The sequence below is a fragment of the Syngnathoides biaculeatus genome, chromosome 2 (genome assembly GCF_019802595.1).
Source record: "Syngnathoides biaculeatus isolate LvHL_M chromosome 2, ASM1980259v1, whole genome shotgun sequence".
NCBI classification, from domain to species: domain Eukaryota; kingdom Metazoa; phylum Chordata; class Actinopteri; order Syngnathiformes; family Syngnathidae; genus Syngnathoides; species Syngnathoides biaculeatus.
In genome coordinates, this window is record NC_084641.1 from 5,478,963 (window position 1) to 5,504,009 (window position 25,047).

The following is a 25,047-nucleotide window of genomic DNA, read 5'->3' on the forward strand; positions in this document are numbered from 1 at the left end:
TTACGTGACTGGGCAAGTCACTTGTTTATCCAATTTAGCACAATAAGGGTCTGCTAACGCCACACCGATCTCGTGTTTTCGTTTGCATTTCTGCAAACTAGACATAGCGTTGCTAAAATGATCCATGTTCACACAGACCTACAGAAATACTTTTGCTAATGCATGCAATGTTTGATCATTTTCAATATCCTTTTGTATAGTTAGCAACTGTTTTTTTCTCCTGAATCCAGTGATTAGCCACACTCAAAGCAACAGTGAATGTAAGTACAAACAAATCTCTGACTCACCACTGTTTTTTTTTTCAAGTGCGGTGCACTCAAGCATGCTTACTGTAAACACAAAGCATGCTCAATGATGATCATTTTCAACTTTTACACACAAACCTTAACAGTGTGTACAAAACTTCATTGTTGTGTAATGTGTAATTGTTTCGTGTCATTTAAATGAGAGTCAGGGAGAAGATTCTCCATATCACGGGCAAGAAAACAAAATCATTAATGTGTTGTGTTTTTTTGCGTGGCCTTGATTGTTAATTAATATTATCATTAAGTAAATGAAGAAACAGAAGAGGTACTGATTGTTTTTTGAGGGTGCCTGAAAAAGGACTTGTATCGGAAAATAAGCTACATTTAAGCAGAAGTTTTCCATTTTAAAACTGCTAGCAAGATTTGATTGCAGCCTTACTTCCATAAAATTACCATCAGACTAAATGTTATTGTTTGACCATTTTTGGAAGTTACAATCAGTTAAAAATCAAAACGAGGTGATAAACGTACCAATCGGGCAGATATATTTATTGTTAATTCTGCATCAATTCCGAATCCTGTCATCTGGCTGTGCCCCCACGACCCCTAACTCCAGTTGCTCTGATTTCCATTTTTTTGTATCTTGGGATCTTTCCATTAGATTGTTATTTGATTATTTTGATAAACTCGGCAAACTGTTTGCCTAATCAACAGTTGTGTTGTCAATACAGTACACAACTGGCATTGAAACTTGTGTTTCAGACATTCAGAGGGAGAGTCTCTGATGCCATTAAAAATACTACAAAATCAGGTTTCCCCATAGCTGATCAAGGAAATGAACTCAAATTTCTCTCTTGAGGGTTGCCATCACACTTCAGCACCATGGACCACAAGAATCGTCTACAAGAATGAAACCGGTTTGATGCTGCCCTGCTGCTTCCGAACTGTCACAAGCGCAGTTGTTAAGCTGCATTACCTAAATTACTGTGGGTAAGCTTGGCTTTGAAGCTCCATTATCACAATGAATAGTACGAGACAGTATCAGCACGCCACAGGATCGAGGGAGAGTGGGAAGCCTTTTTTACTCCAATTTCCAGTGTGGGTGTATCACATAAAATTACCAATCCTGCAATGTTGTCGAGGGAATGTGTTCCTTTCAGTTGTAGCTCGTCACTTGCCTTTGTGTTTTCCTGTTGTTTTGACTAAAACCTTCCACAGAAATCATCATGGTACCCTGTTGATGGTTTCATAACCACACTAAGATTAGGCTTTGCTGGGTCAGATTGGTTAACCGCAGAGTTGTCGTGGTGACAGATGTTGTCGTGATAAACATTGCCAATTATGTGCAGACCACATTATAACTTGTACTTCATTCAGTGGCCGTTTCGTTTTGGCAAAGAGCTTCACGTGCTCGCCACTCTGTCAACTGGCTTGTTGAACGAGTGTCAACCTCTCAGCATTTTCGGCTCTTCAGATAAGCTCTCCCTGCTGGTATGAGGAGCTGTTTAGCAGGATTGTCTGCGCACTGTGACCCTTTCACCTCCGACTGGATGAAGTCACGCAGGGAATTTTAGGAAATGCAAACCTTCACGGCCTGTTAGAGGGCAGAGAAACCGGCCATGGTTGGTGTGACCTTGCAAAGGTCCAGATATCATTTGCCAACTGCATTGACATTTCTTCTGGGGACCCTCTTGTTATGCAGCAAACTCTGTCTTTCTTGTGGAAATATGATGGCAGCTTTTGGTTTGCAAAGATGAATGACATCTTAATATTTGTATACTAGCACCAATGTCATGAGATGTGTAAACTTTTTGACCAATATGAATAGTTAATTCATATTGATGAATAGTAACCAAATGAATAGTGATCCATCCATTTTACGTAGCACTTAAAGGAAGACTCTCCCCAAACTTATAGGAATGGGAGCACACATTAAAAGTTTGTAGATGAGGGCTCAGTGTTTCTTTTAATGCTAGAGTTATCCTCAGATTTCACCAGGAAACATCTCTAAATTGGAAAAGTTTTATCGAAATTCCTCTCTTGCTCAGACATTCCAATGAGCCCGGCTGGAAAACTGACAGCCAATCAGCGTTTGCCACGCCTGCAGAGCTCCTGTTCTGACCCCGCCATTGCTCGTGGATACGTTTCACCGAATAGAGAACGTCCACTATCTGGCATTTTGTGGACGATTTTTGTGAAAAATAATTACAAACAAACAAAACAAAAATAGCATGATGTACAATGTTCAAGCCTGTGTGCTTGAGCCAGAATACACGGGTGGAACTTGACCTGTTGGAGAGGGGGCGTGGCACGGACAACAAATAATTATGCCAAAATATGGACCGCAGAGATTTGTTTGATGCTTTTCTGAGGAGTTGGTTTAGATGGAGAGAATTTACAGCAAGTGTAGCCAGACTTTTTTTTCTTCTTTTTAACCCCAAGTTCTACTTTTCAAGCAGCCAGCCTCTAGCGATCGACCGGCGGCGGGAGGTGGGTGATGGGGGTTGCACGCTTGCATTGCAGTAAATAGTAACCGGAAAGTGTTGTGTGCTAAGAGCCAATCAAGTGAGTATAACAGCGAGCTGATGCTCTGTGTTATTACGACTCCTGCCGTAGAGCAAACAAAACAAAAATAACTATGGACAATGTTCACGCATTTCAGCCACAATACACAGACGAAACTTGATGTGTTGGAGAGGGGCGTGGTGCTGACGACGAACATTAACATTCCCATTTTATGGACCGTGGAGATTTGTTTGATGATTTTCTGAGGAGTTGGTTTAGATGCAGAGAATATACAGCAGGTGTGGCCAGACTTTTTTAACCCAAGTTGTACTTTTCAAGCAGCGAGCTTCTCACGATCGACTGGCGGCGGGGATGGAGGGAGAGGGGGCAGGGGGATTTGCATGCGCTCATCGCCGTATATAGTAACTGGGAAGTGTTGTGTACTAACACGTATAGTATATCCATCCATCCATCCATCCATCCATTTTCTTAGCTACACGATGGTCGCAGGAGTGCTGGTGCCTATCCCAGCGGTCAGTGGGCAAGAGGCAGGTTCCACACACACACAGATACGGGGAGAACATACATACTCCACACACGGAGGTCTGGGATTGAACAGCTGTGCCACTGTTCCATCTCATAAAGTATCTTGTTGCTTATACAGTACCAGCACGAGAGGCTATAACTCAGCAGCTAATAACCAGTAATGATTATATGCGTGCAAATTTTCCCGGCTGATGAACGAGCAACAACTGTGACAGCCACAGCTTTATTTTGTCAGGTTGACCCCCGGGAGGTTAAAGAAGGACAAATTTGGGTGCGTTTTCTCAGTTTTGCTGCAGTTTGGTGCAGAACACGTCTGCATCTTGGCTTAGCTAGAACAAATGGTCTGTAATGCTAAGCACTGGTGACATCAAGGTCAAGGATATTTCTTCCGGGTCTGGCTGTCAAAGCTGGCACATGTCCAGATTTTGCTTGGATTTCAAAAATGTTCTTTATTTTCCATTTTTTTTTCAATTAATGTCCAAAATATATGTAATAATAATGTTACTTTACATTGGAGGGTTTATTGTGCGTGTGAATTTTTGGGAGAGTCTTCCTTTATCCTGTTCACGTTTATATGAACATACTGTGTGGGAGATCAGGACTGATTGGGAGTAAAAATAATAAAGAAGGGCCTGGGGACGAATGGTAGTGGGGTTCTGTAAAATTCTAGTTCCAGATAGGGATCAAGCTCACTGTGAGTGGAATTTTTTCTTCAGAAAATAAGCATTGGTTAGGATTTTTTAAACATCTGGAATTTGGACAGAGTGGGAGTCATTTCTGTGAGATTGGGAAGGAGCACTTTTCCTTTTAACTCTCATTTAGGTTTAGGAGGGAGTTGGTTCAACCCTTGTGGGAGTGGGAGGCAGCAGGAGTCAACATCCACTCCCGGGTCAGCCTCCATTGGCCACGAACTACTTGTTCTGACAATGTTGAGCTCTACTTAGAATATGAGTAATGGCAGTAAGGTGTCTCCACCGGTCACAGGAACAGTAACACTTAAGTTTATCAAGCTAGTTTTCAGTGACGACACACACGCCCTGTCGTCTATCATTCCTCTGATGTTTTTCAGTTTTTAGACAGAAAATATAACAGCCAAAGCGTTTGTCTTCTTTCAAAAATTCTTAAAAATGCTCCTTCATGAACAGCTCTAGAATGTTGCTCTATCTGTCGGCAAGGAATGATCAAAGGTCAAAACTCAGGTCAGGGCCCAAAAGATGGATATGAAGCATGGTTGAACATACACACAGGAAGAGTTGATTATACTTGAGCTTGAACAAGGCCGCTGGAGTCGGAGGGGATAGGGAAGGATGGAAATGGGGAACAAGGAAAAAAAAAACAGTCCGAAACAGGCATCCCACTTTTCTTTAATGAATCAAAGTAAATGACCTCTGGGTCATTTTTGCACGTCTGATGTCAAGATATCTCTGGCGTGTTCAAGTCTTTACACTGTTCATCTTTGAGGCTGAAGTGAGCAGAATATTCTTCTACCTTTCATTCAATCACATGATTGGATTCAAACTGAATATGGTCTACTTCCTGTAAACATCGAGTCCGCTCACAGGACCACAACTGTGTCTTTGGGGCCAGGCTATTTTTGTATATCCACTCTTTGTTTTTATTTCTTTCTCACTTCCAGTCCTTCAGCCACCTCCCAGCGACCTGCACCACTACCTTCATTTATTTTTGCCTCAGTTGGCACTTACAAATTACCCAATAAAATACTTAATACGACAGTTTTTGCTCCAAGATTTATTGATGACATGATTCTTGCACAGTGAACATGGAGAGTAAGGTTGCATTCGGATGCACGTAGATTTGCCCTTTAGAGGTACGGTGTGATAATATTCTGCTCTTTTTGCTTTCTCTCCAGACTCATACTCGGCAGCAGGCAGCGAGGGTAGCATCTCCACCTCTGTGGCGTCCCTGCCTCCGCTGGCGTCCAGCAGCTCAGCCCCCAGCTCCCCTGGCTCCAAGCGTTCTGTAAGCACCCTTAAGAAGTGGCTCACAAACCCCGTTCGCAAGCTCAGCGCCGGGGCCACGGCCAAAGGAAACTCCAAACTAGAGGGAAAGCCTCCTCCTCACCCGTCTCAGAGTCAAAGCCAGGACCTGGGTGGCTCCCTGAGGCCTGATGAGCCTCTTACTATCATCCCTGTCACACATACAGAACTGGTGAGAAGTGAAAATGTTATTTTTGCTCGCCATGTGTCCAAACACATAGCACTTTGCCTGCTTTCATTCAGTGTTTACTTGAAATAAATAAACATTATACTTCTGGTTCTGAGGGGAACTATGAAAGCTGAAGTCTTGGATTGAAGATATGTATAGTGAAATGTAATGCAACAGAATACATTATTACTAGCTGATGGCAATGGATTGATGGCTCTCTTAGGTAGTCCTCATGAAAATACATTTGAATGTATGTTTAATGCATGAACATAATGCATATTCTCAGATGAGGAAATAAGAGAAAGTGTCGATGATTAATGTTCATTATATTCATCCTCAGTCCTTTACCATCAGTCAATTGAAGTTTATTATGAAATAACTGCGGGTATAGTGTTTATTCAAAACCTGAACTTTGATTCCAAACTGTATGATGATAATGATGTCATTAATTATGCAGTGCTGGATACCAACCAAGAAAAAAAACAATGTTCATCTCTGTTTGAATATTTTGACGCTGATTGCTTTGCTTTGCGAAAGGTTAATTGCCATTTGATGTTTACCATATTTTCTTTGAAACTGGCAAATAAGCTTTACTTTTATCATTTATATATATATGTATATATGATATATATATGTATATATTTGAGGTTTGTGATTTCAGATCTTTAAAGAACTACTGTAAATTTTGAACATTTCAGTCAATGCTTATAAAATATGTATATATTAAACACACTGTACTTTAAATATGCTGGAAAGTGATCACAGCAAGAAGTTAAACCATTGCCTTATTATGCAAATAATACCTGAAATCACGGTGAGTGCTCAGGACCTGTGAATCTGTCCTTCTCTGACGTACTGCATGTGTGTTTTTGTGGACAGCAGGAGTTGAAAGATGGCCTGGCTAGCCCTGAGGATCTGTCGCCGGCGACACTCCAGTCCCCCGCTTACATAACTGACTCACTGATTGGCTGCACATCGGTGCTTCACACGCAGGTCTGTCTCTGTGAAATACTCCACGTTGGAACATCTTGTAGTAAAAAAGCACAAGGCACATTAGTGGCCTTTTTGGCAATATCGTCCATTTTATACATGAGTTTGAGTGCATTTCAGCACAGCTGCAGACAGCATTTGAAAGGGGTTTTCTTCTGAGTGCAGACCCAGACATATTTCTTTTTGTCTCGATTGGCCTCGAGTAAACTCTGTAATAACTAACTGTATTGTAGGGGGCAGTACTCATTTATGGCGGAAAAGAAAACACAGTGCACCACATGGGAGAAAGAAACAAAAACGCTAAACTACGCAGAAATTTGATGTACCCCAAACACATGTCAGGAGGTCTGAATGAATATGAGGTTCAAGTATGAGAAGATTCCAAAAAGCCTTAAAAGTTATCTGAGCACATTAGAAAATGGTCTAATTTCACTTTAATTGGGGCAGAGAAAATGAAATATTTGGGGTTTCAAGACCAACTGATAAAACAACTTTCAACATGCTAACTGATAGCAGTCAAATGGAAGCTTACAACTTTCCTCATTCCTGCAAGGATATTAGCTCACTTTGATAACATTTGCTCAATTTTTTAACGCTTAAATCCCCCAAAATATGACATTTTGGCTATTTACAGTGCTTCTTTTGCATTCTGCAAGATCCCAAATTAATTCAGTTACAATTATGTCTGAGCATGAGGTGCTTCAAGCGGCCTTACCAGTAGCCAATCCCAGGTTACGGCGTCTTCGTTTTTTTTTTTCCAGAGGATTGAAGGGTAATCATTGGGCAAGCAAACAAACAATTCCGAGGAATTATTGGGTAACAGTTCTAAAAAAAAAATCGATTTTCTATGCCCATCCCTACTCCCCGGATACATCAATGTGTCAGAGGGCTGCAGGGAAGCAACCTCTAAGACGCATGACTCACATTCAGCACGTTAGAAAAATAACATGCTCAGAGATGAGTTGTGAAAGAGCACACAATGGCAGACGTGCAGACCGGTGACTCCACGAAGAACACTGCACGCTTATAAAGAATACTCTAATGTCGTCATGCTGTGAGGTTTTCAGTGTGCTTCAGAGCCTCAAATGAGTCGACAGTGCCTGGGTACAGCTGGTAAAGCAAGATGTGAGCCCGGAGGCAAAAAAATATTGTAATTTGTGTGTCTCAGCAACACATCAAAAGCGCCTAATAAGATTACATCAGGCGCGTGAGGTCAGCCCTTTGGTGTGTTTGCTGCCAATCTTTAAAGACAGAGAACCAGAGAGGTGGAGGTATATTCAATTAAGTGTTGGCTCTGTCATTCTTGAAAATCTGCTTTCTCTCTCTCATCCTCTTCTCTTCCATTGACCGTAAATCCAGTGTTGTTTTTTTCTTTTCAACAAACTATTGTCTGTAATCGAATCCCCGCCCGCCACTTCCCACCTCCCCCTCACACACACACACAAGATCCTTGGCACGGTTTGTAATGCTTATTCTATGCAACATTTTGTTGTTAGGCAGCATTAGCAAGAAAAAGCCTAAAAAGGAAGCTGAAGCAACAGATGACCACATTTAAATGTTTTCTTTCTTTTCTGAGAGCACAACAACAATATAATGTTTTACAGAAAGGAAATAAGTGGCACTGCTATTGGGAGATATAGTCAAAGTCGTCTTTGGCATGCATGGGATGCTGACAACAAAACGGCTCAAATGCATTTTTCCAGACTGTGACATAATGAGAGCATGTGAAACAAACTGTTCTTTCTCACAGGCTCGTCTTCCAAGGCAAATTATTTGTGCTACCACCAAGCATCGCTAACAGCGAATTTGAATGACTTCATCGGGTCTGGACCGCGTGCCTGATAAATGGGATAGAAACAGAAAATTAATACAGACCACATACAGTATAAGCAATACCAGGCAGACATGACTTGAAGCGGAACAATTTTGTTTTCACATCAAACGTCAACATTATAACACATTTATGCAAAAGGGAATGTTGCAAAGATTTGTCTCACAGAGTTGCAGATTTATAATGTTCCTTATTTATGGGGTTGCTGGTTGAAAAACAAAACATGCATCCGAGGGAGACAGGGATTATTCTTATTGTGGGCTTCGCCACTGCACATCTGGATGTGATCAGGGATCCACAATGATCTGTCAGCCTGGCTCGAGCTCTCCTAGTGGGGCAAAACCAGTCAGCCAGGGGAGTCGCAGTCTCCATGGAGCCTCCCTGTCTCCTGCTGTTCACCTCTCTCTCTCTCCCCCTCTCTCTCTCCCACTCCCACATTTCAGAAGATCATAACTTGAATCAGTCATACACAGCAGCTGATAATGTGACAAAAGGCACGGAAATTTAAAGAAACATTCCCTTTACTTCTCTTCTTCTTAAGCACATTTCTGCCTTTATCTTTATTTCTTAAGGATTAGTTGTGTACAGTTATACTTAGGGTGTGTGTTTGAGTTTGTGAGGTTCTGATTGACTGCGACGGAGGTAGACGTGGATTTAGGTCAAGACAGACAGCTGTAAATCTCAGTTTCTACTATCCATGGAATGTGCATCGACCAGTGTCTCCTAATAGAGGAACAACTTTGTAATATGATCATGTCTGTCAGAAATAGCCTATAAAAACAGGTGAGATGGAGGATTGAGTTAGCACTGATTCGAGATCCATAAAATACATACATCTGCGCTCTATATTTTGCGCCACGAAATTGTGTCAGTTACAGGAAAACAGAATGAGAAGGGGAAACGTTATATACCACTCAATATGCTCGATTAGTTCTGACCGACCTTGGTCCTACTTTGCATGCATGCGCGTAGTCAAGGAAGGAGGTGTTTTCGGAAATGCCGCATCATAATCTGGACATACAGTACTTGTGATGCATCGCATATGGGCTCAAATTGTCAGATGGTAAACAAGAAAATAACATTTATGAGTTCATAAATCAGCACTGTACTGTGCTGGTGTCATTGTGTGGCTCATCCGCCGAAGTCAAAACTCAATCAAGTCCCTTCACAGCTTCATTTTTCAGTTCCATTACTAACTTTTAATGCTTATCTCCTCATCTTACCTCCATCTATATGCAATTGATGTTGACTGATCTTCAACAGTGACTCACACCGTCGGATCTTATCATTCAATTTCTCATGTGTCGCTGCTTCCTCTCGTCACCTTAGCAACCTGCGTCATTATTGTTCACCTCCTGCTGTTTATCGCCCTTCACGCACATTATTTGCCATACGATGCCACAATAATGCTGCGCCACCTTTGATTTAACTTCCTCTTATTGTCTTCCCGTCCTCAGGACACTCTGGACACGCAGTCTACCTCTGTTGTGCCAGATGACAGCGGCTCTATCCTGATGGACGACACTTCCAGTCAATGGTCTTCAGCGGCTGACACTGAGGAGGAACGGAGGAGTGCTCTGGAGAAAAGCTTGTGGGTCTTCTATTCAAGATCTGAACACAAGCTTGTCTTATTACTCAGTACAGTACTTATATTATGCTTTATTTCACGGCTTTGCTTGTAGCAGTGAAGCAAATGAGAATCTTTTGAGCACACAGACCTGTTATTCAAGCCACAGGCTTATAAATAAATTGAGACAAACGATGTATCTGCATTCAAGTGAGCTGTTTGGTTCCTTAGCTTGCTAGGCCCTTAGCTCACAGGCTAGCGATTGTAAAAAAATAGTTAAGTTTCCCAAACAACGTTCTGCCAGTGGGTGTTAACAAATGAATGAATGGATGACATTTATTTTCCCTATGCACACATTGCTACAATGAAACAGGAGAGCTTCCCCTGTGTCAGTGCATACATACTGTAAAAGCAAGATGAAAATAAATACATAAAATAAATCAAGGAATAATGGAATCTATAAAAGGTGTTACACGAGATTTGAAATCAGTGTGGTTTCAGTTAATTAGTAGCATGGCTTGAAGAAAGATGAGCGTTTATGGTGGTGATTTCTCTCAGAAAAGCCTGTTGCCCAGTCTGCTGGTCCTTGCTTTTGCTGCATCTGTACTGCCTTGTAGAAGGTAGGAGCTCAAACAGTTGAGGACTGTTGTGTATAGTGTCCTTAACAATGTTTAGAGCGCTACTGAGTCACCATGAGGTTTAATTGTCTGACATGGAGAGGAGAAGCCAGCCTACAATCTTCCGTGCTGCTTTAATTGTCCTCTGAAGCCTTGCTCTGTCTGCCTCAGTGCAGCACCCATACCAGATGAAGATACAGTACGTCAGCAGGCTCTCCGTGGATGAGTGGTACAAGTGCCTGCTGCAACTTTGTTTCCAGGTTAATTTTCCTGGGGATTCTCAGGATGTGGAGACATTGTTGAACCTTCATAATGGCCGCTGAGATGTTGTCTGCCCAGGAGAGGTTATTGGAGATCAGGACTCTCGGGAACCTGAATGTGTGAACTCTCTCCACACACTCGCTGCTGATGAAGAGCGGAGGTGGTTCAGCTCTGTTACTCCTGAAGTCCACTATGATCCCCTAACCCTTTGTTTTTGTAGTGTTCAGTACCAGATTCTTGCCTGGACTCCAGGCTATGAGCTTCTGGACCTCCTCTCTCTAGGCTGCCTCATCTCCCTTTCAGATCACCCCTACCAAACAGTGTAAACGTATGAAGTCCAGAAACTCCTACAGAGTCCACTGTATTTCTCGAATGATAACCCGCTCGACTCTGCATCTCATATGACTCGTACTTTTAGTCTATTCCTTCTTACTTCTTAGATTTTCTGTCAGTGGAACGTCTTCACCTACACGTACACAAACACATAGGGCGGTTATTCAGCTATGTGTGTCCAGAATGAAATCACATAATGAAATCTCAATGAGAAATGTCAGATAATGACGAGAAGTCAATTGCAGTCTCTATGCAACGTTGAGGTAAAATCTTGAGTGGAATGACTCACTAGTGCCATGCCAAGGATGTGTTTAACTATGTCATTGCCAGTATTTATCTAGAATGTCTGATTTTGGTCCATTATTAGTCGTATTTGAGGTATTACTTATGTTTGAGGTTTTTAAATTGTTGATGAAATAATAACAAGTGATTGTGAAGACTAGATGTTGATATTTTGCAGAGGCCAAGATGTGTTGAACATGCAGGGTGAATATCAAAGGGGGATTTTTTTTTAAATTTGGGAACGCAGCCTTATGTTGCATCATACATGGAAATTAGTTCATTTATTTAGGAATTTTCACATCATTTCCTTCCATCTTTAACAAAAAATGTGTTTATCTGTATGCACATACACCATATTCCATTTTGTTTCCCAAGTATAGTAAGCTCCCACAAGAGGTCAAGATACAATTTGGATCAATCCACAGCAATCTCCACATCCATGTTTGGAAGACCTAACCAGATTTTGCAGTAGATCTAAACAAATCTCAGTTTGTTTTCTAGGAAACACACTGGTTACTACTGTAAGTCTACCTTTTAGTTACCACAACACTACGATAGCGTTCCAAAGCCATGTAAGTGAAAATGAAATCAAAAATGCACTTATCATTCACCATTTGTCTCTTTTCAGGTACGTACTAAAGGAGCTCATTGAGACGGAGAAGCATTATGTAGCAGACCTGGGCCTCATAGTGGAGGTAAGACGAAAGAACCTCAAAATCCTTATCATGACGATTTTGGCATTTTTCTCCAACTGGCGCTGTCTCCAGTTTGAAAGAGATTTGAGGAATTATGAGCTTGGGGAAGCATCAAGGCGATGTCTCCTCTGGTGCCTGAGATAGCTTCAAATACCCGGTACTTTGGTTCATACAGAGGTTGTCGTCTTCTGAAAGTATCATGTTGGGATAAGTAAGATGATGTGCTTTTGCACAGGGTTACTTTTCTTCCATGGTCACATACAAGATAATTTCAAGGGATTTTACCTGAAAAAAGAAAGGCGCTCTTTACTTTTGACACTCAAACATATTGAGTATTCATTTTCTGGTTAACATAATTTAAAGGTTTTCAGTATTACACTCATTAAACCTAACCGGTGTAACCTGGAGAACTTTTCCTTGTCTTTTTATTGGAATCAGTTTTTGTCCTGCAAGACCCCAACAAAACCTGGCACTCTTGAACAAAAAATGAACTGTCACTCAAAAACCATTCACAGACGCCAGAACGAGCACATTTCAATAATATTCATCAGGGGAAATCAACTATGTTCAGTTCACGATCGCACAAAATCTGAACTTATTCGGGTACATTTTTTTTGTTGGACTCATTCTTGTCCAACACTGCTGTGATAGCGGCCTATATGAAGAAAAATATTGCCGCGTTCTTCCTTTAGTTAACAGCAATTAACTGTGGGTCCGCGTGACACCCTGACCTGGTCTGCCATTTGAGCATCCCGGTTACACAGCAGTAGAAAACTAGATCGGGAACAAAACTTTCCTTGTTCACAAATATGGTTCCCTGCTTGATAAAGCTTAATGTAAACACGCGAAATACATTTGCATGCATTTGTTCTTAGAGTAAAATGTACATCGTCTGACATGCTGGTGAATTGTGTTGAAGTTACCTACAGGAGTATAGGGCCCTGAGTTTTTGCACATAAGTTTACCTGTGATATATCATTTCCCATAACACTATTGTGAAAAATAAGTATAGCATTTGTCATTCTCTTGCAGGGCTACATGGCCACTATGAACGCTAAAGGCATACCGGAGGACATGAAGGGAAAGGACAAGATTGTTTTTGGGAACATTCACCAAATATTTGACTGGCATAAAGAGTGAGCCCTTGATTTTGTTTCCTCCTGCATGCTGCATTGTGTCAAGTGGAGGACAAAGGAACAATGGCTCAGGAATGACTTCATGCTTCATGTTTCCTCTCTAGCTACTTCCTGGGAGAGCTGGAGAAGTGTGTGGCAGAGCCGGAGCGACTGGGTCAGCTCTTCATTAAACACGTGAGTATTGTGTCAGTGTAAACACACTGACACACACACAACCATCCCAGAGGGTAAATGGAGGTAAGGATGCATGTGGGAAGTCTATTGATAATGGAGTGGTACTTTGATGTTCCAACAGTCAGCCCACCTGAGTAGACCTGAAAGGAAAGGAGGTGGTAAAGTAAGGAGAAGAATAGCCACCAGAAGTTAGTGGACGATTAGGCAAAAGTGCTGCTTTGCAAACAATGTTCAACTTGCTCACTTTTATCTTGATGGGTGTGACCTTCTTGTTTTTGTCTATTGACATTACTTCATGGGCCTCTCAGTTGGTATTGAGCTTCACATATATTGAAGGACTGACCTGGAGACTTTTCTGTGCCCATGCCTTTAATCCATCCATTTTCTTCCACTTCTTGGGAATTGAGTCTCAAGGCCAGCAGCTCAAGCAAAGAATCCCAAAATTCCCTCCCCCAGCCACTTTGTCTGGTCCTTCTGGGCATCCCTCAGGGATTCCCAGGCCAGCTAGTGTGTCCTGGGGTGTCCTCAGGGCCCTTGGCTGGAACCCATCTTCAGTCCTCACCTGATCCCCGAGCCACCTCATTTGGCTTCTCTCGATGTGGAGAGCAGTGGCTCGACTCTGAGCCCCTCCCACACGATCAAAGTTCTCTAATTATCTCTAAGGGAGAGTCCAGACACTCTAGAGAAGAAACCCATTCGAGCCGCTCATATCTGTGTTCATTCCGTAACGATTCACAACTCATGATGGTGGGAAAATAGATCAACTGGTAAATCTTTAGCTTTCTGCTCATCTCCATTTTTTTGCCTTGACTTCCTTAAATGAGATATTAGCCATTTGATCAAGATTTTCACTTCAATAAGTGAATTACAAATACATGAAACAACATGGAATTTTTAAGGCAAAAAGCAACACAACTCATTTCCTTACTGTTGCTTTAAGAATGAAATGTATTATTTGTTGCTTAGAAGAATTTGTACTGCTATGGAGGCACAGGGCTAACGCTGGGTTGAAAAATTCGATTTGTTTTTATTGGTTAAGTGGTAACACATGTCGACAGATTGACACTGACTAATTCGACCAACTTTGCCAAATCGCTTCACTTGAAACAAACTATGACTAATGAAACTCAGTAGGTGAGAAAATGGACTAGCAGTGGAGTAAAGAAACTTTTGTAACTAAATCCAATCCTGGTGTCACACTGCAAAAACAAGCATAGGGGGAACTAATCAAAAGCAGAGGATCCAGTCTGCTTTTAGCAAGAGCTACCAGATTCTAATGCAGCATGTGTGCACGTACAAACATTCACGTAACATACTTGCAAATGGAATAACAATCCCAGCCATGCAGTGTTACGAGACGTCGATATTCAGGTGGAGCAGCTCAGCGGTGTCTAAGTAACAAAGCTTGTTGCTAGGTACAACCTCGTGCCGTCGACGGCCGCTAAAATGTCTCCGGTTACACACGAGCGAATGTGCGTAAATTATACATGACTTACATGCTGCATTAGGATTCTCAGAACAGCCCCACTTCCAAAGTCAATTAATCACACAAGCTAAAACCTGGGAAGGAAATCATGATCATAAGGTTTTGTTTTATCCAAAAACATAATTTTCAGAGGTTGCATAAAGTATATTTTTTTCAGTATTTGAAATTCTGTGAAGCACTGACTCTCACATCACAGTGAAGCAGTGGGAAACGCCTCACTTTCACTTATCAAACGAATATAAATCAAGTTTGACCCAATTATCCATGTTTGCCCTCCAGGAGAGACGTCTGCATATGTACGTGGTGTACTGCCAGAACAAACCCAAGTCCGAGCACATTGTCTCGGAATACATTGAAACTTACTTTGAGGTGAGTAACTCTTTGAAGTCTTTTAACTGACTACCATTGTGTTTGAAAATACAGAAGAACTTCTGTAATTTGTTGGAAACAGCTGTTTTTTTTCCTTTAGGAAATACTGAAAATACTTATAAAGCTGTAACCATCACCAAAATTAACGGTGAAGGCAATTTCTTAGGTGATATACAAGAGTATATTTTACACTATCAGTAAAATAAAATCAAAACCCCTCTGTCAGCTTTAATGACGTAAACATAACATGAAGATGATTTGTCCCGTCTCACTTTTTAACATTCCTACTTGTCAAACAAGTGTAAAAACAAGTTACGCACTGCAATATGTGGCAACTAAACATTTGACTTTGAGAAACACACTCATCCTGGGGATCTGTGAAACTGTTTCTGGTTATTTCACCAACAGCGAACGAGTAAACGCCAACAGATTTTTTTAGATAACCCTGGTTTTCGTTTTAGAATCAGTGTCACTGAACGGGCATAGTTTAAATAAATCAAAACGCTTGTGCAAACATTACTGTACTTTTTTTAAAGCAATACATTCACTGTTGCAAAAATTACAACATAATGAAATTCAGACACAGCTAAAGTTTAGATCTAAATATTCACAAATTTTCAACCACAGCACATAAAAAGAAGCTGGGGATGGATAATATTCAGCAGGGTGGGCAATGTTTTGGTGGCACCCCTTGAAAACCAATTAGTGACCAGGTAGGAGGTGCTGATCTTGTGTTTCCCCCTTGAAAACCAATCGTCAAGTAGTATAGAAAGGTAAACTAGGAATACATAATAATGTTCTCGTGTGTTGTGTTGAACTTGTTTTCCTTTTCTTGCTTCCAGGAATTGCGTCAGCAACTGGGTCACAGGCTGCAACTCAATGACCTGCTCATCAAACCTGTCCAGAGGATCATGAAGTATCAGTTGCTACTCAAGGTGAACAGCAGGGTAGATAATCACAATATTAGCAACTGCTGCAAAATCTAATGCACCACTGTCAAACTGATCTGGATCTCCACGTCTTTTTAAGGTTCTCACAAATTTTGCCAACTTTTTTTTAAATTAGGCCAAAAATAAAAACAGTCATAGTGAGCCAATCTAGGGGAAATTATGTTACTGTATCCCTACGGTTCTACTAAGAACAAATTAGGTCAGGGACATGAACTGTAATTGCTTTGCACTTTAGCCTTGCACTTAGTATGCAAACAAATACAATGCAGCTCGGCTTCTGGCTACCAGAGCTCCTGGCTAGCTACATCATTTGTTTGTAATAGTGCTGTACATACATAACTTTTAACAGGGTTTAAGTAATCTCTCAGGTGTTTCAGATGAGGCCAGTCCAATAGAACAGAACCCCTTTATTCAATTGCTTGAGACCTTTGCAATTTTTAAATATTGTAAATTAATCTTTCGATTGATAAAATGGAAGAGATCAATGACACTCCCATCTGTAGTCAGGTGAAATAAAATACATATAATTGACCCTCTTCAGAAAGTTACTGTCACACTTGTCTCCATCATTTATTTCTTAAAAATAAGTAGAACAATTGATGTTCCTCTTTCCGAAATCAATTGGAGTTATGAGGCAGCAGAAATGAAGATGCTGAGGTTCTCGCTAGGTGTGAGCAGGTTGGTTAGCATTAGAAATTAGCTCATTAGAGGGACAGCCAAAGTTGGATGTTTTGCAGACAAGGTGAGAGAGAGCAGACATGTTCAGAGGCGAGAGAGTGAGTATATTGGTAGAAGGGTGCTGAGGATGGAGCTGCCGGGCAAAAGAGCGAGAGGAAGACCAAAAAAAGGTTGCCGGATGCTGTGAGTGAGGACATGAGGACAGTGGGTGTTAGAGAGGAGGATGGACAAGATTGGCTTAGATGGAAAAAGGTGACACGATGTGGTGACCCCTAACGGGACTAGCCGAAAGGAAAAGAAGAAGAATGTTTCATTTTAATTGTCACTGAATCTTTACATTTTCAGAAAAGATAAGAAAGTTACTTTGGTATTTTTTTTCCTCCAACCCAACCATTGCCTCTCATGATTTTTTTTTTTTTTTTTTTTAAAGAAATACATATCCCTTACGGTATTGTCATTATCACTAACCCCCTGAGGCCAAATACAACTAAGATGTCATCTGGATGAAAACAAGTTTGACTCCCCCGATCTAATAAGACAGCCGTGTCAAATTTCTGATGTTTCCCTTTTATTTTGTAGGACAGATAGAGTTTGTGTACAATATTTTCTCTTATTTGACTGTGCAGGTGTTCTTAATAACGCGTCAGCTGCACATACAGTATAAACACAATGGCCATTTAGTGAACTACTTTTAAGGTGTGATTTAAGAGTGTTTTGATAAAAAAAAAAAAACCTGTAAATATAAAACAAAAAGGAAAGGTGCACCCATGAAAGCTGGTCCAGATGTCCTTAACTTGTGAGTAGCAAAGCTGGTATGCTCTGGTGACCATGCTGTGTTTATTTGAACAGGACTTCCTGAAGTATTACACTAAAGCTGGGATGGACACAGAGGAGTTGGAGGTGGGGGTTCTGCTTGATAAAGTTTTATGCTGTTGTATATTTACTCTTGACTCACATATTTTTCATTTTGTTATTTTTTGAATTTTAAACAGAAAGCAGTAGAAGTGATGTGCTTTGTGCCAAAACGTTGCAATGACATGATGAATGTGGGCCGACTTCAAGGCTTCGAGGTAAGTCCCGGGCTTTTGGAACGCGAGTCAAAAGACAAAAAAACACTCCTCGTGCTAACTATAGCGCAACCACTTCCTCTTTTTGTTGTGTTACTCTTGCGGTGCGGGTACAAGGGGAAGATCACAGCCCAGGGGAAGCTGCTCCAGCAGGACACCTTCACCGTCACCGAGCAAGACAGCGGCTTCCTGTCCCGGGCCAAGGAAAGAAGGGTCTTCCTGTTTGAGCAGCTGGTCATCTTCAGTGAGCCCATTGACAAGAAGAAGGGCTTCTCACTCCCTGGGTACATCTTTAAGAGCAGTATCAAGGTAAGTGCCTGTGTAGGAAGCGACTCTTCATGCTGTAGGTTAAGTCAAGTCAAGTTTATTTATGTAGCCCTTGATTACAAAAGAGTTTCAAAGGTCCTTGCAAGATCAGCCAAACACCACATCAGGTTAATGAAAAATTCTGACAAAACACATTTTGTTTAAAAAAAAATAAAAAATAAAAAAGGAAGAAATCTAAAGTGGGGATCACAGATGCATTGAAGTCAATTTGAGGATGACCAAGCTGCATTGGAACCTGAGAAGGAAACATTAATGAAATGAAAGGCTGCAGATTGAAGCCTCGAGGAAAGTTCTTCCCTTCTGGTTTTTTTCAGTCGCTTGATGCCAAATGCTGCACAGCAACACTCTCAGTTCCCTCATTGCCACCAATACCCAGGAGCAGGGGTAAGAGAGGAGGGAAGCAGCAGAAAAACAGGCCAAAAACAAGATGTCAAAGGACTGTTTGCTTACTATGTGTACTTTAACCAAATGGAAGAGAACACAAAGTCTAATATCCAGATTTAAACATATCTGCAGGGGTTGCCACTCTAATTTTTGCAAATAGGGGATTTCAGAATATCTGAGTCTCAACAGAGAATACCAGTACTTGAGAAACTGCTTATTTCTTTTTCACACTTGGAGTTATCAAATGTGAATCATGTTGCGAGTGTAATACTTGGGCCTGAATATAAGGCACCATAAAGTCAGCAAGATATGGAATAGAAGCATTTGATTGTCAGTCCTCAATATATGTTGGACACAAAGAAGAGCCAAAATTACTCCTCCAAGACACCACCACCTCAAAAACAATACAAGAAAACCTCAAACAAAACATAAACCATAAAACCTAAAAACATCCATTCACTTTATTGTGTGAAGTCAGTATAGATGACAAAACCATTAGAAGAAAACAAACAAAAAAAAAAAAACATTGTGCATAGTGCAAGTTGGTGATATGAAGTCAACAGGATGGAGTTCTTGGAATGTATTCCAGGTGAGCTGCCTTGGGGTTGAGCCTGCTGTGGAAGGTGATGACGCACGCTTCGTGTTGACATCGCGCAATCCCGACGGGAGCTTAGTTCGCTTCCAGTTGCTGGGCTCCTCGCCGGAGACGTGCAGAGCCTGGGTCAACGACGTGGTTCAGATCTTAGAGACACAACGCAACTTCCTCAACGGTGAGCTTCAAATCCTACAACCGTAATTATGTTTCAGCTTTGGTGAAACATTCCCAGCAGTCAATTGGAAAACTAACAACAAAATTCTCAACTTTTATCTTTTAGACAGTTTCTGATCCAAATAAGTTTTTGTTCAGCCTTACAGTCACCTATTGAGTACCAACGGCGGGAAAGCAAGTCCAATAGTTTGGGCCGCTGCATGAGACCCCCTGTGTCCACCGCCAGTGTCCTGAGGCCCCACTCCTCAGCGTCCATTGACCGCCACAGGCTGCCCTCCCTCCATTCCCATAACACATCCCTGCCCGCCCTTCATCTGCCCAGCCAAGGCCCAGCTCGAGGACCAAGTGAGACCAACTTACTGCAGAATGTAAGTTACTTCAACTGCCATACAGTCACGTCGTTCCGACCCAAAATGCCCCCTTGAACAGAATATTTGCTATTCTCATCCAGCCAAATTCTCCTGACTCCATTTCTCCATCACACGTTCAGCTGAGCTTGTCGAATCCGTCCAGCTGCCCCGCCGTTTTAAACGGGCTGTACACACTGTCTACTCAAACTACACAGGTAAAACAAAATTCTCTTGTTCGTGCTACATTGTTTTTACTCAAAAAAGTGAACTCATTCGGGAATAGATTAGAGAACAGAGACTTTGGCCCAGTTAAATCCTTCAACTGGTGGGATAATAAGGGCGTTGTTCACACTGCACTTGCTCAATGTTGAAGGCAGTGGGTGAAAGTGCTGATATAGCAGCTTGCCAGGAAGTTACAGGAAAGTTTTTTTCCGGGTTCTCTCCATTGGAGGAGCCTTTTTAACGTCATCGCATCAACTCTCCAGAATAGAAACATTTTCTGTCCGAGGATGCAACACTGAGCGTCGGATGCCCTCTGCTTTGACGCCGTGTCACATCAATGCGTACTGATGCTCCCGCAGCACACAAAGAATGAATGGCCGTGAGGCTCCTTGTCAAGTGTACTATGGAAGAGCTGCACTCATTGCGTTACTCTCTCACTATTGAAAGACTTCAGAAACCAAAACAGAAAAACTGCTTGTGCGACCCTCTCCCTGGAAAATTTCTTGAAAAGCTGATTTCAATTCTTGGAACTTCCCTTCTTAATATTATTCATTTCTCCCTCTCTTCCAGCTTTGTACCTGCAGCTTTTAAGACAGTGTTATTAGACCCTTGCTTAATACACGCAACATTAACACTGCGAGTCAAAGCAGCTATCGACAAATGTCATATAATCCCTTTATCTTCATAATTTTTGTAAATATTCACAAGACATTTCAATGTGGCGATCTATGTGAACCACTTCAATTCGGATTCAGAGCAAATCACTCTCCTCGCAACAGTCGCTATTTTTTTCAATAGCTTTGGCCATTGACACATGATGAATAGGATTTTTACTTGACCTCAGCACTGCCTTTGATACTGCTGGTCATAATATACTTCAAGATTTCTTTAAAACATATATCATGTTCAAGGCTAAATACTTTTTTGGTGTGGATTTCACCTCTCAGAGGGGACAAAGTAAATAAATTCAAGGCAATGGGACATCTAAGTATTATTTTGTCACCTAGCTGTTTGATTCCCGCTGTAGAGAACTAGTTTGCTCTTGGCAATTGTCAAGTTGCCCTTGAGCAAAGGACTGTTCCCATGCACTAGCTCAAAAGTTGTAGCACTGTTTATGATTTGCCACTTTCATACTGACATCTCTCTTTACATGCTGGCATTTGTGCATAATGGTTCTATCTGTGTGCAATGCAAAATATGTAGTGGAGAGTATATTAAACATTCCATACAGGGATGATGATCAGCGTAATAAATTCAGTTTTCTTAACAGTAGAATGATATCTGCTTTATTGGTAGTCACAGATGTACAGAGGCAAAGGGGGGTTCGGAAAGTACTGCACATACCAATTGTGGAAGTAGTGTAGTGGTGAAAGACAAAAATGAGTAACATATAAACAACATATGTCCGCTATCGAACAACAGAATTCTGGAACAGCTGGAGACTCCATAGAGACTTTGTGCAGCAGCCTTTCGATTGCTGAATATCAATTTTTAATCATATCACAGATACAGTACAAAGGAGGCAAACTTTTTTTTTTCTTTAAATGTTTTTACGTTTGCATCTTGATGTCCAGTATTACTTTAAAATCAACATCTATGTGGGGTTCGGGCCTAATGGTGTTAGTTTTGCTGCTTTCTCAATTGACTCAAGCTGGACTGGCTTAGTACATAACAAACAGGAAGCGAGCTGAGCCAGACGAGGAAGTGGGTAAGTGATGCCTATCAAAAGCAGATAATTGTTTCCCATACCCGAACCGCAGTGAATAGGAGGAACTTCACACTGAGGCTGTAAACACGGCTTTTTTTTTTCTTTCAAATTGGTGCATAAATGTTACATTTTAATGAGCAGGAAAATGCTGTAAAGATTTCACTTTTGCTAAAAACAATAAGGTGACTTAAACACACAGTATTGAAAAACTTTCTTTCGGTGCGACAAATGTTCTGTATTGCCTGCAGAGAGCAGGCGACGTCTGCCGTAGGGGTCAAGCGGCGGATTCTGGAAGCCAGGCTCCGTTTTCGGGTCCCTCAGCTGGACGACGCCCGAGCAACCTCGCCCAGCTCGCTGAAGATGACCTATGAACTGTAAATGGTCTCGCTAGCCTGAGGGACGGCATGGAGACAAGAAGTCTGTTGCAGCAGAACTTACACCACGTTTGGGACTCCTATGAAAGAACTTTAGGCAGCACCTGTAAAATTTCTCGTTTTGAAATAAACACAAACAAAAAAAAAGACCAATCCGGCACGCTACGGCCACTCGGTGTGCACACGCAGGAGGTTGCAGGGCACTCGAAGGAAGGACAATCAGTGTGATGACAATGACTGCGTTTTACTAGGTTAAGGGTTTTGCCAAAGGGTGGGGAGAGTTGGTTTGACTATCAAATATTCATTCCTAACTGGGGCGGTTACTGGAGTGTGCCTTTCTGTTTGTATGCAACAACATATGGACATTTTTTTTTTCCTGCATGAGTGTGCAAGGATGTGCATGGGCTCTTCCTGTACTCTGATCATAAGACATCTAGAGTAATACACCAAGTAATTCTTCTGCTGATTATTGAGTCGACTATTTAAGATGTTAATTTCGGGTAACACATTCTGAACATTACGCTAAACTTAAGGGTCAATAAAAAGAAGGACTTTCGTCTCTGGTCTACTCTCACACGCAGCAGCTGTCATCGGGTGGATGTGCCTATTATGCTTTTCCACTCTCTCTCTCTCTCTCTCTCTCTCTCTCTCTCTCTCTCTCTCTCTCTCTCTCTCTCTCTCTCTCTCTCTCTAAACCCCCCCCCCCAAAAAAAAAGACATGGTTCCCAACCAGAAGGCCAAGTCTGAAGAGTGTAGAGCACGAAGTATCTTCGGCAGTATATGCTGCATTTTGCATTTTGCTTTCAACGCGCTTTTGCCGGACTGATGAAGACCTCCGGAGGGCGCCAAGATGCAGACGCGGCTTCAAGAGGCATGCTGTGTGTTTATTTGTTCACCGCAAGATTCTCCGGTGTATCTTTCATTTTTAAAGTAATATTTTAAGAAGTGACTTTTTTTCCCGAGAGGACTGATCCGTGACCGTGATCTCCAATGATTAAAAGCCTGTAACCCCCCCCCCTGTTTTTTTCTCCCCAAAGTATTGCTTAAATGAATCAATAGGGCGAAGTAACACAGTAAAAATATTTTGCTACTGTACTGAAATCCATTTTTTTAAGGTACTGTACTGACCTTGAGTTTTTTTTTTTTCCCTCTGATGACTTTTTATTTTTCTCTCTCTTGGAAAACAGCAACAACTGCAGAATTAGTCAAAATAGGAAGCGAGAAAGTCAACTGCGTTTGTGAACTTGATTAGCCGGGATCTTATCAACTTATAAGAATGGAAAAAAAACAGGTCCAGAGAAGCAAGATAGTCCTAATACGTGGCCTTATCTCAGAGAATTGCTTCATATTGTTGGCCACAAGAATTATTGTTATATAATAAAAGCAAACAAAAAAATCACTACCTTTTGTTTTTTAAAAATATCCATCAAATCTGTAAAAAAAAAAAAAAAAAAACCTGACCCACACATACAGGTGTAGTGTATATTTTCCTTTTATTGTCAGCCAATTTTATTATTTCTTTTATCAGGTAAGTTATAAAACTGTACTGTACATAATTAACGGTAAAAATATACATTTTAAATTTTTGTCTCTATCTTGAAAAAATCTTCAATCAATTTTTAATCAGTACTTATGCGTTTACCAGTGATATGTTTTTCTTTATTTATTTTTTTTAATGTGTTTGTACCTCTACATTAGTGCAGTGTCAGTGCTTTTGTCCGCTCTGAAATGAACATGCATTTAGGAAAAGTTTGCTGAAGCGGTTTGAGCTGTAAAGATTTAACAGTTAAATGGAACGAACAAACAAACAAACACTAACAGAGCCCCCTAGTGGTGATCTTTAAATGTATTATAAGAAGAACCAACCAGATAATGAAGATGTCTCTTTTTGTCTTTTTTTCCCGTGGGGTCCAACAGAAGACAACACAATGCTATCTATCTATGCCTAGAGAAAACCGACGCAGGCACGGGGGCACAGGGAGAACATGCAAACTCCTCATGCACGAGTACGGGATTTGAACCCCAGTACTAAGAACTGTGAGGCCAATGCTCCACAGCTCCCCCACCGTAAGATCATCAAACAAGTGTAAATATAAGACAACGATAACTCAAATAAATCCAAAATTCTTTCTTTTACGTGTGTGTACCTCTACATTAGTCCAGTGTAAGTACTTTTGCCCCCTCTGAAATTAACATGCACAGCGATAACTCAGTCACAAACCTCAGGACTGGAAAACATCTAAATGTATTCATGAATCACAATGGAAATGTTTTTCATTCGAATTAGGCCTACTCTAATTCCCCAACAACCAGGAGATGGAAAAATGCTTTTGCTATTGGGAGGGCTTTTTTTTTTTTTGGGTGGGCGACTAAACAAACAAACAAAAAACAAAACAATCCCGTATATATAACAGTTCAATGGGGGCAACTACTGCTTCAGAATGGCCTAGGCAAACCAAAGACCTCTTTATAGTCCTACACCTGTGTGGTCTACAACGCCCTCATTGGATCATGTAACGGATTGATTTCTCACCAATGTGGACAGAACATGAACCTGGTCATTGATGGTGAGTGAAAATGCAGTGGGAATGATTTTCTGTCCTTATTGATGCCTTGTGATTGATGGGTGACCAATCCAGGGTTTAGTGTAACCTTCATCCCAATTGAGCTGGGATTGGAGCTCCCTCGTCGGTGACCTAAGAAAGTTTAAGTGCCATAGACAAGGGATGGTTGGATGATGTAAATCTTAATATTGTGCATGTGATCCAAAATCATTTCATTGACTGCGCATCTCAGCCACTATGCATGCTTTATTTACTTACCGTGTTCTGCATGTCCGTTTAAACATAAACACACAACATACCATGCAATAACTGCGAAAGAAATAGAATTACATTTCTGCTAAAGAAATAGATTTACATTTCTGGTAGCAAATCATTCAAGTTACTATCATTTGAGCATGAGTTTTTATCATTTAGAAGCAGTTTTTCTTACCACGTCCGTTATATCTGGTAT

The 25,047-nt window shown here is 41.2% G+C and overlaps 1 protein-coding gene across 3 annotated transcripts in view; it reads left to right on the plus strand.

Moving 5' to 3' along the window:
* The window catches only part of arhgef25a (Rho guanine nucleotide exchange factor (GEF) 25a), a 61,144-nt gene extending 38,548 nt beyond the window's left edge, over positions 1 to 22,596 (plus strand). For all 3 annotated transcript variants that reach the window (XM_061828677.1, XM_061828668.1, XM_061828686.1), the window contains 15 exons: positions 5,167 to 5,465; positions 6,342 to 6,455; positions 9,741 to 9,874; positions 11,972 to 12,038; positions 13,071 to 13,174; positions 13,279 to 13,348; positions 15,114 to 15,203; positions 16,046 to 16,138; positions 17,681 to 17,731; positions 17,824 to 17,901; positions 18,016 to 18,207; positions 19,199 to 19,379; positions 19,517 to 19,746; positions 19,830 to 19,943; positions 21,907 to 22,596. In XM_061828677.1, coding sequence (XP_061684661.1) covers positions 5,167 to 5,465; positions 6,342 to 6,455; positions 9,741 to 9,874; positions 11,972 to 12,038; positions 13,071 to 13,174; positions 13,279 to 13,348; positions 15,114 to 15,203; positions 16,046 to 16,138; positions 17,681 to 17,731; positions 17,824 to 17,901; positions 18,016 to 18,207; positions 19,199 to 19,379; positions 19,517 to 19,746; positions 19,830 to 19,943; positions 21,907 to 22,029 — 1,940 coding nt within the window. In that variant the 3' untranslated portion in view covers positions 22,030 to 22,596. The remainder of the gene's footprint in view (positions 1 to 5,166; positions 5,466 to 6,341; positions 6,456 to 9,740; positions 9,875 to 11,971; positions 12,039 to 13,070; positions 13,175 to 13,278; positions 13,349 to 15,113; positions 15,204 to 16,045; positions 16,139 to 17,680; positions 17,732 to 17,823; positions 17,902 to 18,015; positions 18,208 to 19,198; positions 19,380 to 19,516; positions 19,747 to 19,829; positions 19,944 to 21,906) is intronic.
* Positions 22,597 to 25,047: the final 2,451 nt, after the last annotated feature.